Source organism: Esox lucius, chromosome 5 (assembly GCF_011004845.1).
Source record: "Esox lucius isolate fEsoLuc1 chromosome 5, fEsoLuc1.pri, whole genome shotgun sequence".
In the NCBI taxonomy this organism is placed as follows: domain Eukaryota; kingdom Metazoa; phylum Chordata; class Actinopteri; order Esociformes; family Esocidae; genus Esox; species Esox lucius.
Window position 1 is genome coordinate 35,775,385 of NC_047573.1, and position 16,150 is coordinate 35,791,534.

Genomic DNA, 16,150 nt, shown 5'->3' on the forward strand with positions numbered 1-16,150 from the left:
AGAATGCTTGCAGTGAAAGTGCAGTAATGGGCAAGGACAAATAATGCATGACATATATTGAATCCGTGCAAAATAGGTGCCGGAAGAAACTGAGACAAATTTGAGAGCACTGCAGGATCCTGTTGCTCAAATTAAGTACTGCACTCCACACATAAATAATAGTATATGTGTGTGATTTGAAAATGCACTTTTTTTGTGGTATGTGTGCTGTTTTTGCAACTTAAAGAGATGCAAGAGTAGTCCAGTAACACCTCCTGTAAGGGGTTCTGCATAAGAGACTGTTAAATGGTTTATGTCAATTACAGACTATATAACATAAAAGGTTTTTTCCTTAAACCAGTCAGTTAACCCTAATTTCTTGTGGAAATTCGGAGTTGCTTGGTAAATGTGAACGGCAAATTTGGTTCAGTTGCTATTGCCAAACACCCGCTTGTCCCTTACACAAGATAATACAGACAAACTGCGTAGTCCTCCGACCCACCAGGAGGCGATGTTCTCGAATGACACACAGCTGCTTGGCCCATTGGCCCAGCCACTTCTTTCTCCAGAGGAAGGCACAGATACGTGCGTCTTTCATCAGCTCGATGGACGCTTCAGTGGACGGCCACTGGTGCTGTGCCGACAATTTTCCCTTGGTCACTTCCTCCTCGTCGTATGACTCATAAGAACTGCTTACGGCCTCACCGTCATCTGGGAGACACAGAACAGCATCAGGTTAAGAACAGCATGACGATTAAGACAGAGGATGAATTAATTACTTAACTTATTTATTTGGTAGCTCCAGCCAAAGCATCAGCCAAGAGGAGATGAGGCCTACTCACCAAAATCAATTATTCAAAAGTATTTATAAACCCCTTTTTACATCAGCAGTTGTCACAAAGTTATTTTACAAAACACACAACCTGAAACCCCAAGGAGCAAGGAACAACAGTGTTGAAGCACAGTGGCTTGGAAAAACTCCCTAAATGGGGCCGGAATTTATGAAGAAACCTAGAGAAGAACCAGCTTCAGAGGGGTAACCAGTCCTTTTCTGAATGTGCTGTGTGAACATTTTAAGAGTACAATTTTTTATAAATAATAAATGCACGTGGGCTGTGTCCATAGACAAGGACAACCCGAATCATCAGGTATTGTCTTTATCAGCAACACAACCAGAAAAACTTTGTATAGGGACACCAATGAGTCTTTCATAACAAAAGGTATGAAAGACATGGAAACATGCACAGTTAACCACTTGCCCACTGGCAGAGACTCACACACACGCATGCACACAAATAGAAGAAATGCAGGCACAACTTGCAAAGACAGCATATAGACCACTGTCGGAGCGCTAAACACACATCCATGCACCAGAGAGGAGATCAAAACAACCCACATCTACCGGGGTTGTGATAAAAGAGAAAAAAAGACGAGGGGAAGATAAGTGAGTAAAAGAGAGAAAACAGGGATTATCTGAATGGCATTTGCTTGATTCATCTCCATGTAAAACCAATTGCATTACTGTAACTTGCTCTGAATAAATGACTTAAAAGTTATATAAAAATGCATAAAACATGGGTATGAGTTGTATTTACTTCCTTGGATTAGGTTTTTTATTAGCTGAAAAAGCTTTTCTGCTGTTCTGTCTGTATTTTAAAAAACCTAGGTGATCTGTGAAAAGCTATTTTAACACATAGCGGTAAAGATCTAAAGATGATACTGATAAACTGCAAACATACCAACAAGCACTCAGCTTTGAAACATTTACCAACAATGTCAATGCATATTTTGGAAATGTGGTTTACAAATTGTAGCGGGTGAGTGAGCAGATTATTTCTGACACCATTTCCTGTGATGTTAGAAGCAGACAATGTGAAAGTTCTCAGGTCAAATGAAAACACACAACTCTCTAAAGAACAAAGAAATGAAAGCATTCTTTCAAAGCTCGCTTACACTCCTCTTTTTTTAAACATAACCTTCATTTAACCAGAACCCTTCAAAGCCATCTTGACTAATAATGTCCACAGTATAGTCACAGTAACACTGTATATCCATTTAAAGACTGAATATTATACTAAATATTCTACTGACAACCGGTGTGTGAACAGACTTTGAATGAGAATGAAACATGCTGTCTGTCCACCTTAATGACCAGGAACTCTGGCTTCTTTGTCCTACTGTCATCTAAAACTCCTTTTTATTATGACAAAAAGGGTTAATCGTTATGAAATGGAAGCACACTGTTGTGTGCCATTCATTTCCCTCTGCTATCTCCCATCTCTCTCTTGGCTATAGTCATGGGTCTTTGGCCCTGTGTCTGCAGCAAGAAGACTGCTTATAGCAGAACAAAGGACAACCCTATTCCAACTGCTGCTGTTGGCCTCTCCCTCCTTCCTCTGTTCTTCATACTTCCTCTCCATCATTGAATTAATCTTAATAAACTGACTGAACAGTGTTTTTGAAGCAATTGAGACAGAGTCATATAGACAATCACACAAGACTGAGAGAGGAAGAAAGATTGAGCTAGAATCAATGAAATGTTATGCCCTATCATTGAAGACACTGTGAAGCTTTGTCTGGGTGAGGGTCTTGAATGCTACGAAAGATGACCGCTGTTAACTCTTAAATTTGGGTTGACCCTTAATGGGTTGGCTGACGGTGAAGTATCCTTTCAAAAGAATGACAAGTTGTGCTGAACCGTCCCTTTAATTGGGTGAAATTGACTGGAATATAAAGTAGTGGTGAGGCTTTGGGCTGAATTCAGGTCATGGAGTATAGAACAGAGGAATCAGGGCAGGGACTCACCATTCATGGCCTCCTCATACGGCTGGGCCTCTTCGTAATATCCTTCCTGAGACTCCAAGCAGGCGAAGGCTGGGGTTGGAGGCAAGGGAAAGGGCTCTCTCACTACTCCAACCTGTAAGAGGGAAGAAGGAGGCAGGGAAAAAGATAGGTGAAACCCATTTCAGCCAAAAGATCTCGTGGGTTCCCTCTCAAATGGAATGGCAGGCAACCCTAGAGCAAGGAAACTAAATGCATCAAGATAAGAGGGTCTGCTAAGAAGTAATGTTCATCTGACCCTCTAATTCAAACAGACACTTTATGTACACCCCATGGTAGGAATAGAGGTGGTAAACCATAATCAGTGATGCCCTTGAAACATGTCATAACAATGAAATGCCTTGCTAGGTAGGAGAATTAAAAGGGCTCATTACATAAGTGTAGTGCACTAGCAGATTAAAAACCTATCAATTATGGGCCATATCAGATATGAAAAAGCTGGTATTAAAAGAGACATGATCTTGATGAGATTTGGTTTCTTAATGGATTACAAAGATGAGGGGTGTTTGAGAGATCAGGTGTTTTTAAATTTACATGGACAAAATATATTACACACACATCGAAGTTCCATATAGCCCTAAGTCTTACACTAACCTCAATAACATGGGTTCTTTATTTTTTTAGGTTCACACATTTACACACAAACACTTCTATGAAACGTTTTTAAGAACATTGGGCAGATAACCTCTATTTCTTTTAGTTAGAGGGGGAATTCCACATGTAACCAATCCTCCTGTGACCTCACACTCCAACCGAACTCAGGATGGGAATTCCACACGTGTTTGCCTTAGGGAGGCAACACAGCCCACCGCACAGGGTGGGCTGGTTGGCTTTCCCAAATCAATCAAGTAGTTTAACCTCTTTCTCTTGGGTCCAGCCATCTAATATTCCCACTGTAAAAATATTCCCTGAGGCAAGTGGTGTGCTGAGTTTCACCACAACATCTACAGCTTAACTACATACTGCCAAGCCAGTCGTCTCATACATATATACAGTCATAATGAAGTATTTCCACTACATCTTAAGAAGCCATTCCAGTGTTCCGTCATAACATTATGTGAAGACTTCATATTCTCCACTCGCTGGCTCTCACAGTAGAAATTCAGCTTAGTGACAACGGCACAAGAATTTATGTTATTAGGGGATTTCTTTAGTATTCATGGTAAATATTTAGTTTAAAGTGATTGTACGCTTCAAACCTTCTACACTTAAAATATTGTTTTATTTAAACCAGAAAAGTATTGTTCAGCTGGCCCGAAATTAGAAGTGATGAACGTTGTTGCTCTCACAGGATTCAAACCCAGGTCTCCCACATGAGAGAACGTATCTTAAACCAATACGCCACAGAGCTATACATTTGCTCAGTGTCTGTATAGCATCTGAACATTAGATAATTTTGTCATGGATTAACATCAAGTCTGAATATTTCACTAGACACCATTAGGAATTCTGTTAAATTGAGTAACGTTTCTTATTAAGTTTACCTCCAAAACAAATAGCATCTATGAACTGTATGGCTTTTGCCATTGGCTGTTTTAACAGCTTATTAGCCAGTAATAGGCCTACTAGTATCTACTAACTTACTAATTGGGATAGTGATAAGAATTGAGCAATTGCAAGGGTGACTGAAGATGAAATGTACACTGCCTAAGCTATTTCATTTCATGGCACAACAATGTTTGTTTTTATTTAATTCATGAAGGACATTGATACAACAAATATCAATATAGATGAAGATAACTGACTTTTTCGTCAAGTGAAAAGACGAGACAATTGTGGAAACCGCTGCTCTTTTACTGCCTAAGGGGTTGTGATCTAGCCTATATTACCCCAAAAAGCATGCACGGATGCCTGCTTCGAAAACCCACCAGAAACAGTCACAATGTATCCGTAAACAGTTTTATTTCAGGCTTACTATAACATAGATACTGAAGGTTGCATCCAGAGATGTTTTTGTCTAACTGGAACAAATCCTAATGCATAATTTGTCTTGACTGGGACAAGATTCAAACGCAGTACCTCTTGTTTGGCAGTCTGTGTCTCAAACCACTACGCTATTTAACAAGGGGCAGTCAGTCAGTCAGTGAAATAGCAGTAGGCCAGATTCAATTGAGCAGTACAAGCCATCAACTGGAGGCAGGAGCTTAGACTGCTGGACCATTGCACACCCAGGAAGTCTAAACAGGAATCCATATGTATTGGGAGGAACACACTCTCCAACCTCGATTGAGCTCACAGTCAAATTAAATTGCTAGGTTGTGATGAAAAAGTAATCGAATGTTGTTGCCTAACCCCAGATGACTCTAGCCAATTGCACTGCCCTCTGTGGCACCCCTGAGCTCATTCATAACATTCAAACTCTGAGGCAGCAACTTTACCGCTGCACCATTCAGGGCCTATTTAACATACTTAATGTATGTTTATTTATTCATTTGGTATGGATGAAACAGAGCGTCATGTTCTCTGAAGAGGGACTTGTCTAAAAGATAGTGAAACATAGTGAACAATCCATTATAATTTCATATTTAGTACCCTTCTCTCTTCTCCCCTTTCCACCTCATGCACACTCACAGAAGCATTCACACATAAGCATTCACACCTCTACACACTTTTAAGTCTTACTCAGTGTATTTAGCTGTCTTCTAAATCTCTGGTGAAAGGCTGACTAGAATTGAACAAGACCTTCTGAATGAGCACATAATGAAGTGGAATGACTAATGTTATTGACTAATTTGATAAGTGATTGAAAAAGAAAACAAATTCAGACTGTCTAAATACAATTGGCTGGCTTAATATTTTTTAGAAGACTGTTAATAAAGAGTTTTAGTACATTAATGTTCATAATAACAAAATATAATACACCAAAGCAGAACCATGCCGACCCACAAATACAAACCCAAACAGACAGACAAACATTTCAAGCAGTGCAATAGCTACATATAGACAGTGCTGAACCACCAAACAGTGTAGTAAAGCAAATTTTAAGAGCTAAGCCATCTGCCAGTGATGCTATAAAACAAAACTCTAAGCATTCCAGGGCAGCCCCCACTCCTTCTCTTTGCTAGATTTCCTCAAACTCAATATGCCTGTTCTTCTGTCCAGGGTCAAGGGACTGGAGGATGAACCATTGTATAGCCCAGCTGTCCTGATATGACTGTGTTGTAAGGCAATAGGCATTATACCATGTGTGTTGTGGCTGTCTATCTGCTGAAAGGGCTCCTCCTTTGTATTTGCTCATCCTTATTCATCCCGCTGAGTCCAAACAGACCTAGTTCACAGCGACCAGAATCTCTGCTCCTAACCCAATCTCGCACACATAGCTTATGTCCAAAATTGCAGCCTATTCCCTATGGGCTCTGGTTAAAAGAAGTACACTACAAAGGGAAGAATTTAGGGTGTTATTTGGAATACAGTTATACACGCCCAATAACCTCTACTTCGTCACCAAGGAAACGGCATGCTAGGGGAAGCGAAACAGGAGTCATGGGCATAAATAAGGAGGAATGAGGAGAGGGGGTGCTTTAAGAAAGAATGGGGGGGAAAAACTAAACACCCAGAACATGGAAAGTCCCCCGTTCCCATGCCAAGAATCCAGTACAGTGAAATATTCACTCCCTCAAGGCTGGGAGTAAGGCAGATTATAGGGATCTAAATTATAAATCGGCCAGGAGTTGTGGGATCCTGGCCCTGTCCATCTTCTTGGTCTTTCAGTCAGTTTGATTGACTGTATAGTTTTAGGTAACACCACTTTGCAAAAAAATGATTTTCTGGAATGTTACTTTAGGTACTTTAGATTATAACATGTATCTGTTATGATCTCTGTATAAAAGCCGGGCATGGCCAGCTGCGTGCAGTTTGTCTAGTCATTTTCATTTGTTCATCCCTTGCATTCATTGATTTCACCTGTCTTTAGTCTTCTCACCTGAGTCTCGTTTTCCCCTTTATTGTTACAGACTGAAACTGTGTCGCTGTGTTTAAGGGTACTGCACCCCGGAACCTTTATTAATTAACCCAGGTGCCCTCCTGGTCATTGTGTTCAATGTAATTTTAGTTACCTGTGTAGTCCTGTCAAGCCATGTTGTGTTTCAGTAGCTCTTAGGAATAACTCTGTGCACTTAAAAACTTACTGTTTTATTGTAAACGATGGATCGTTCTTGACCTTAAATTAAATAAATGCATGTTGTCACAGCCCTTAAATGTCTGCCCCTAACTTACCACAATAACTGGCTGCATCTATATGTAGCTCATGTAAATCCAACTCGAAGGTTGATTTTCTATGATCCCATAGTTCTACGCTCTCCTACCATTGTTCTATTCATGAAAGTACAACAACTGCTACTTTAGGCTACAGTAGAAAACACCTCTTATCTATGGAACTGCTGGGTATGCAGGCTTTTGATCCAAGACACCTACGCTTTTGAAGTTAATGTCCTTTGATGATTAAGCTGAAATGTTGTTAAAATGGGGTTCAGGTGGGGGCCTGTAAACAGCACCTTTCCTGATGGATGGAGGCATGGCTGGCTTTCTCGTTCTATGGGCTTTTGGAGGGAGACTGGGGTGCTGGACGTAAGGAGAGATATTCTAATTTCCACGCATTCAATGTACTAATGGGCGTGACTGAGAGCTGTGAAGTGAAACCAGTCAGACTAGTGATCTTGGTTTCATGAAATCTCTCGTTTAGCAAAGATGTTCTTGCAAAGGTCCTTGTGAGTGTTGCTCCAGGTGACAAAGCGACATAGCTACTGTGCTAAGTTCTGTAAAATTAGTCAAAAACTGACGATAAAGGGGTTCTGCGACTCATGACATCTGTATTTCTGGATTGCCTTGATCACGAGTAAACCTTTTTTTTTCTGAATACAAAACAAAGGTTCTGTAAAATGAACTATTGAATATAGCGCATTCAAAAAAATTCCAGGCCATTCACTTTTTCCACATTTTGTTACATTACTCAATTGGATTAAAGAGATTTTTCCCTAATCAATCTAACACATAATATCCCATAATGACAAAGCAAAAACAGGTTTTCGATTTCTTTGGAAATGTATTAAAATATAAAAAACAAGTATTCAGTCTCTTTGCTATAACACTGAACTCTGGTGCATCCTGTTAATATAGCTTACCCTTGAGATGTTTCTAAAGCTTGATTGGAGGCCACCTATTGCAAATTCAATTGATTGGGCATGATTTAGAAAGGCACACATCTGTCTACATAAGGTCCTACAGTTGGCAGTGCATTTCAGACAAAAAAAACTAACCATGAGGTCAAAGGAATTATCTGTAGATCTCCAAGACCGGATTGTGCCGAGGCAGAGACCCTGAGGATGGGTCCCAAAAAGTCTCTACAGCAATGTAGAGACTTTTCTGAGGATGGGTCCCCAAGAATAAAAACAGTGGCCTCAATCACTGCTAAATGAAAGGAGTTTGAAACCCCCAATATTCTGCCTAAAGCTGTCCACCCAGCCAAACTGAGCAATCAGGTTGCAAAGGCGATTGGTCAGGAAGGTGATCAGAAAGTTTTGTGTGGATATCGGAGAAACTTCCAGAAAGACAGCCATCTCTGCAGACCTCCACCAACCAGTCCTTCAAAGTGGCAAGACAGAAGCCCCTCCTCTGTAACAGGCAGATGACAGTCCACTTTGAGTGCGGTTTTTGAACTACCCAATTAATGGCATTGTACCGTAAAAATTAACAATAGGGCAACTGATAATAATTAGTTACTGGATAAGGGCTTTTTGGATGCTCGTTATGGGGCTCTCCAACAGAAGTCAACAGAGTTTCTGCAAGCGCAGAGGACTATGGTCTAGGACTATGGATCACTTCTTCCCGGAGGATAACCAGTTCCATCCACCACTGGTATTGACCCTGTCTGACCACATCAAGTTCTATGACCTCTACTGTAGAGACGCCTAATGATTTTCCAAACTGTCATGGTTCTGTAGGATTTGTCTGCCTCTAGTCTACGAGTCAGCTGCGCATTCTCTCCCTGTTTTCCTGGAGGAGTTGACCACCTCCTGGCTGCATCCCTATTTCTCCAGGCTCCACTGTTGTTCTTACAGGGGACTCAGGGTGTCATGTCACAAGAACTGAGTTTGGGGATACTCGCTGCCATTACAAGGAGTGCACACCAAATCAATTGTTTTTGTCAATTTTTCGAGCCCCTTAGCAATTTCAATGTGAGCGCTACTCTGAGGTTGGCTGTGCAAAATTTCCTTTAGGCTAAACAATGGATGTCTTTTCCCCTTCTTGTGGCTACCTGCTGGCCCAACGACCCATCATTTCCGAAGTCCTTCTGCCTCTATGGGGTCTGGCAGGAAATAGCATCCTAAGGCAACAGTTGGATCCTGTATTCATGGCCTCAAGAATTGGACCTGTGGGCCTCTACGTGGGCTTCCCCCTCGAGCATCAAGCCCCTGTGCGGTCGTTACTCTTAGGTGATGCTGGGCCTTGGTTTGCGCACCCAGGGTCCTAAATAGACGTGATTACGTCTTCACAAAGTGCTTGAAGCATGCGTGTTCATCATAGTTGCACATCATTTCCTATTTCATGAACAAAGATAATATACTTAACCCAATATTTTAATGGGCCTCTGGTGCAATGTACTGTAGCAGCATGGGTTTAAACCTGGTCCACAGCTCTTTGAGCAAAAAATAAAGTCCTTGTTTGCCACTCTCTCTACACATTAAAGAATAAATTACTCAGAATATAAAGAAATCATGGATAGACCATCTCTGTATTGTTGACCCCTAGTCTGGGTGAAAGACAATGCATTTGCAATAAAACTCTGCTCATGCCAAAAAATTGCAGCAATAAGGTAGAAACATGCTCACACACTGACTAATACTCACAATACATTTTGTTCAAGTGCACATGTACACATACACACACTTAATGGAGGCTTTCCAGCCACCGAAAGCACTCCCATACCACAGCAAAAGCAGCTGTTACTAATCAAAAACCAGTATATGTGTGTGTGTCGGCATGGTGAGTTCAAGACTCAGAGGGGACGTTATGATCCCATCCTGTCTGTCTTTGACCCCCCAATCTCACACAGCACCAGTTCAGAAGCCCTCTAGCTTAACCAGTCAGCATTAAACACACCACTTCTCTCAAGCCTCATACTTATTTTCACACCAATTTATCTGCTTTATCATGCTGAGAGGGCTGAAATTTCTGTAGGTGATTACAGCACCTACTATTAAAGCTTTGATTCACAATGTTGCCGCAGGTCTGGGATTTATAGTTATGGGAAAACATGTGCTACTACTACTACTAAATGAATGTGAGTTCAGACAGGAAATGCCAATTATTAGTACAACACATTTTTTGGGAAACAATGCAGAACAATGTCTTGGCATTCGTTTCTAGTCCTTGAGGCTGAGCTCTACAGTGTTACCATTTTGATTGGAAATGCGACAAAAAATTTACACTACCATTCAAAAGTTTGGGGTCACTTAGAAATGTCCTTGTTGTTGAAAGAAAAGCGCATTTTTTGTCCATTAAAATAAACTTCAAATTGATCAGAACAACTCTGTTAACTCTGTTAATGTTGTGAATGGCTATTGTAGCTGGAAATGGCTATGTGTTTATGTAATATCAACATAGGCGTACAGAGGCCCATTATCAGCAATAATCAGCCCATTATCTGTCCTGTATTCCAGTGGCACGTTGTGTTGGCTAATCCAAGTTTCTCATTTTAAAAGGCTAGTTGATCATTAGAAAACCCCTTTGTGATTATGTTAGCTCAGTTGAAAACTGTTGTCCTGATTAAAAAAGCAATAAAACTGGCCTTTAGACTAGTTGAGTATCTGGAGAATCAGCAATTGTGGGTTTGTTTACAGGCTCAAAATGTCCAGAAACAAATAACTTTCTTCTGAAACTCAGTCAATTCTTGTTCTCAGAAACAAGACACTGCAGATCTCATACAACGATGTGTACTACTTCCTTCACAGAACAGTGCAAACTGTCTCTAACAATAATAGAAAGAGGAGTGGGAGGCCCTCGTGCACAATTGAGCAAGAGGACAATTACATGGCAACATTAGTGTCTAGTTTGAAAAGCAGACTCCTCATGGGTCCTCAACAGGCAGTTTCATTAAATACACTGCTCAAAAAATTTAAGTGAACACTTAAATCCAACATCAGGTCTTGATGAACAAAATATGTTAAAGATCAACATCTTTACCACACATTATGTAATTTGTTGAGAACAAAAAGATGTTACAACAGTCAACAGAAACCAAAATCACACCGAAAATCAAAGAAAACAATTAAAATCACAGGCTGTTACAAATTGCTTGAATGTCATCACGGTAACTCATTATGTGACTCAGTAGTGTGTTTGGCCCCCACATGCCTGTATGCAATGTCAAAAAAGTCTGGGCATGCTCCTGATGAGACGGCAGATGGTGTCCTGGGGGATCTCCTCATAGACCTGGATCAGGGCATCAGTGAGCTCCTGGACAGTCTGTGGCATTATTTGGTGGCATCAGATGCACAGATACATAACATCCCAAAGGTTCTCAATTGGATTCAGGTCTGGACGTGGAGCACGTGGAGGTCTGTACAACCCTCCAAGGATATGTCTCCCCAGACGTCACTGACCCACCATCAAACCGATCATGCTGGATGATGTCGCAGGCAGCATAACATTCACCACAGCGTCTCCAGACTCTTTCATGTCTGTCACATGCTCACTGTGCTCACAGTGAACCTGCTCCCATCTGTGAAGAGAACGGGCGGCACTGGCGGACCTGCCCATTCTGGTGTTCTCTGGTGAATGCCAATCGATTTGCATGGTGTGGGGCTGTGAGCACAGGTCCCACTAGAGGACGTTGGGCCCTCATGCCACCCTCATGGAGTCTGTTTCTGACAGTTTGGTCAGAAACATGTACACCAGTAGCCCGCTGGAGGTCATTTTGTAGGGCTCTGGCAGGGCTCCTCCTGTTCCTCCTCATACAAAGAGGAAGGTACCAGTTCTGTTGCTGGGTTGATGCCCTTCTACGGCCCTGTCTAGCTCTCCTCATGTAATAGCCCGTCTCCTGGGATCTCCTCTATGCACTTGAGACTGCGCTGGGAGACACAGCAAACCTTCTTGCAATGGCACATAGGGATGTGCCATCCTGGAGGAGTTGGAATGCCTGTGCAACCTGAATGGGCAGCAGGTACCGCCTCATGCTACCATTAATGACAAGGACACTAGCAAAATGCTAAACTAGAGAAGAATCAGCCAGGAAGGATACGGAGAGAGCAATTGTCTGTGGCCACCAGCTGCAAAATAATTTCCTTTTTTGGGGGTTGTCATGCTGTTGCCTCTCCAGTGTGCCTGTTGTCACTTTCATTTGCACCAAAACAGTTTACTAAACATAATGTACCAAATAAGTACATCAAAAGCATAGATGTCTATTTCATCATGGCCAACAAACAACACCCAGGGAAGACAACTTGGAATAAAGGTTAATATAGCCTACCTTGTTGCAAAGGAAGAGGAGCCATTTATCAAATTTGGACCAATGATACTTGGTAAAAAAACAGACTGGATATTAACCCATTTTGACAACAACAAAATCAAAAAAGCAAGTTTCCTCTCGGTGATGATAGATGGTGACACTGATTATTCCTCAAAACCTAGTGTGAGATTTTCTGTGTGAGGCTTTTGGAAGATGGAAGACCTGTAAACATTCTGGAGGGATAACAGTTGGAACACTTTCATACCCTTTGTGAGTAGCAAGTGTATACATTTTTTACATAGTATTGAATTTTTAGTCATCTAGCCTTTGACTAACTTTATTTTGTGAATGTTTTTTATTCAAGGTATTATGGATTCCACCAAGCCAGCATTCAGATCCATAAGTCCAGATGAGAATGGAGAGGATGCACAGTTGCAGAAAGTGGTGACCCTAGGAGTCGATCAGAGGCTACAGTATGTAAACATGAGACATGGGGCGGGGGGGCATATTGCAGTGGAAGGAAGGGGCCCATATAATCCCAATCCACTGCATGGCACATAGGTTTGTATTTAATATTATTGTAATCAAATACAAAATATTTGACCAATACATATATTTCTATGTTACAGGAACATGATACCATAGAACATAAAGGAATGTGAAGATTTATTTGACATATGTGAGGTTTTTCTAGACATGCTGTGTATGTCTAGAGTAAAGCTGGATTACACACATCCACATGGCCTTCCAAGTGTTTCTGCATGAAGACGGACATAACAAAGACAATGGCACAGATGACGGCCACTCTCTTAATCAGCAACATATGGAGCACCTAGTTGCATCAGGTAAAACACCTGTGGATGTCCAAGGGCTGGCAAAAAAGTTAGTTTTTGTGCACATATACAGCTCTGGAAAAAAGTAAGAGACCACTCCTAATTTTTCTTAAATAAGCATCTCAACATGTATGGTAGCCATTCCATTCCTGTGTCTGTTAAATTACAACACAGCACTGATTAGGTGATTACCTGAACCAAATCTAATTTAACAAGGAAAAATATAAAAACCACAGCTGTGGTCATCACTATCCTCTTGCAATAGGACCAGCTGGATGGCAAAAACAGTGCAAGTAGTACCTGAAAGGTAATTTTAATACAAAAATAACTATTCAGCACGACAGAAAAGTTGAAAAGAAAAGCTTTGAGTGAGGAAAAGAAGGGTTCAATTCTGGCTTTACTGGCAGAGGGATATAGTGAGAGTCAGGTTGCTTCCATCCTGAAAATGTCAAAGACGGCGGTTCATAAGAATGAGGTCAAGCAACAGACCTTGGGGACAACAAAGCTACAGACTGGAAAAGGGAGAAAACGACTGTCCACTGACCGAGACAACCGTCAACTAATTCGAATGTCACTCAACAACTATAGAATGACATCAAGTGACCTACAAAAAGAATGGCAAACAGCAGCTGGGGTGAAGTGCATGGCGAGGACGGTATCGAAACACACTCCTAAGGGAAGGGCTGAAGTCGTGCAAAGCTAGAAAAAAGCCCTTCATCAATGAGAAGCAAAGAAGAGCCAGGCTGAAGTTTGCAAAAGACCATAAGAATTGGACCATAGAGGAATGGAGTATTGTCATCTCTGACAAGACAAAATTTCAGCTTTGCCCAACACCTGGTTGTCTAATGGTTAGACAGAGACCTGGAGAGGCCTACAAAACACAGTGACTTGCACCCACTGTGAAATTTGATGGAGGATTGGTGATGATCTGGGGATGCTTCAGCAAGGCTGGAATCAGGCAGATTTGTCTTTGTGAGGGATGCATGAATCAAGCCAAGTAAAGGTTATCCTTCTGCTCTGACAATGTTCCCCAACTCTGAGAATAGTTTTTTCCAGCAGGACCATGCTCCATGCCACACAGCCAGGTCAATCAAGGTGTGGATGAAGGACCACCAGATCTACACCCTGTCATGGCCAGCCCAATCTCCAGACCTGAACCCCATTGAAAACCTCTGGAATTTGATCAAGAGGAAGATGGATTGTCACAAGCCATCAAACAAAGACGAGCTAATTGAATTTTTGTGCCAAGAGGGGCATAAAGTCACCCAACAGCAATGTGGCAGACTGGTGGAGAGCATGGCAATACGCATGAAAGCTGTGATAAAAATCAGGGTTATTCCACCTAATATTAATATCCGAACTCTTCCTAAGTTAAAACAAGTTAAAAAATGAATATGAATGTTTTCTTTGCATTTTTTGAGGCTTGAAAACAATGCATCTTTTTTTGGTTATTTTGACCAGTTGTTGTTTTCTACAAATAAAAACTCTAAATTACAATATTTTTATTTGGAATTTGGGTGTAATGTTGTCAGTAGTTTATGGAATAAAACTAAAATGTTAATTTTACCCAAACACATACCTATGAATAGTTAAACCAGAGAAACTTAGAATTTTGCAGTAGTCTTAAATAAATATCCAGAATTGTGTGTTATATATATATATATATATATATACACAGTGGGGAGAACAAGTATTTGATACACTGCCAATTTTGCAGGTTTTCCTACTTACAAAGCATGTAGAGGTCTGTAATTTTTATCATAGGTACACTTCAACTGTGAGAGACAGAATCTAAAACAAAAATCCAGAAAATCACATTGTATGATATTTAAATAATGTATTTGCATTTTATTGCATGACATAAGTATTTGATCACCTACCAACCAGTAAGAATTCTGTCTCTCACAGACCTGTTAGTTTTCTTTAAGAAGCCCTCCTGTTCTCCACTCATTACCTGAATTAACCGCACCTGTTTGAACTCGTTACCTGTCTAAAAGACACCTGTCCACACACTCAATCAAACAGAATCCAACCTCTCCAAAATGGCCAAGACCAGAGAGCTGTGTAAGGACATCAGGGATAAAATTGTAGACCTGCACAAGGCTGGGATGGGCTACAGGACAAAAGGCAAGCACCTTGGTGAGAAGGCAATAACTTTTGGCGCAATTATTAGAAAATGGAAGAAGTTCAAGATGACGGTCAATCTCCCTCGGTCAGGGGCTCCATGCAAGATCTCACCTCGTGGAGCATCATTGATCATGAGGAAGGTGAGGGATCAGCTCAGAACTACACGGTAGGACCTGGTCAATGACCTTAAGAGAGCTGGCACCACAGTCTCAAAGAAAACCATTAGTAACACATTACGCCGTCATGAATTAAAATCCTGCAGCGTATGCAAGGTCCCCCTGCTCAAGCCAGCGCATGTCCAAGCCCGTCTGAAGTTTGCCAATGACCATCTGGATGATCCAGAGGAGGAATTTGGCAAAGGTTATGTGGTCTGATGAGACAGAAATAGAGCTATTTGGTCTAAACTCCACTCGCCATGTTTGGAGGAAGAAGAAGGATGAGTACAACCCCAAGAACACCATCCCAACAGTGAAGCATGGAGGTGGAAACATCATTCTTTGGGGATGCTTTTCTGCAAAGGGGACAGGACGACTGCACCGTATTGAGGGGAGGATGGATGGGGCCATTTATTGCGGGATCTTGGCCAACAACCTCCTTCCCTCAGTAAGAGCATTGAAGATGGGTCGTGGCTGGGTCTTCTAGCATGACAACGACCTGAAACACACAGCCAGGGTAACTAAGGAGTGTCTCCGTAAGAAGCATCTCAAGGTCCTGGAGTAGCCTAGCCAGTCTCCAGATCTGAACCCAATAGAAAATCTTTGGAGGGAGCTGAAAGTCTGTATTGCCCAGCGACAGCCCCGAAACCTGAAGGATCTGGAGAAGGTCTGTATGGAGTAGTGGGCCAGTGTGTGCAAACCTGGTCAAGAACTACAGGAAACGTATGATCTCTGTAATTGCAAACAAAGGTTTCTGTACCAAATATTAA

At 41.5% G+C, this 16,150-nt stretch overlaps 1 protein-coding gene across 1 annotated transcript in view; it reads right to left on the minus strand.

Annotated features, from left to right (window-relative positions):
• Nucleotides 1–16,150, minus strand: part of afap1l2 (actin filament associated protein 1-like 2) — an 86,152-nt gene that overhangs the window by 23,801 nt on the left and 46,201 nt on the right. The window contains exons 5-6 of the mRNA XM_010865827.3: nucleotides 2,785–2,896; nucleotides 482–690 (exon numbers count right to left, since the gene is read on the minus strand). Of these exons, the coding sequence (XP_010864129.2) occupies nucleotides 482–690; nucleotides 2,785–2,896 (321 nt within the window). The remainder of the gene's footprint in view (nucleotides 1–481; nucleotides 691–2,784; nucleotides 2,897–16,150) is intronic.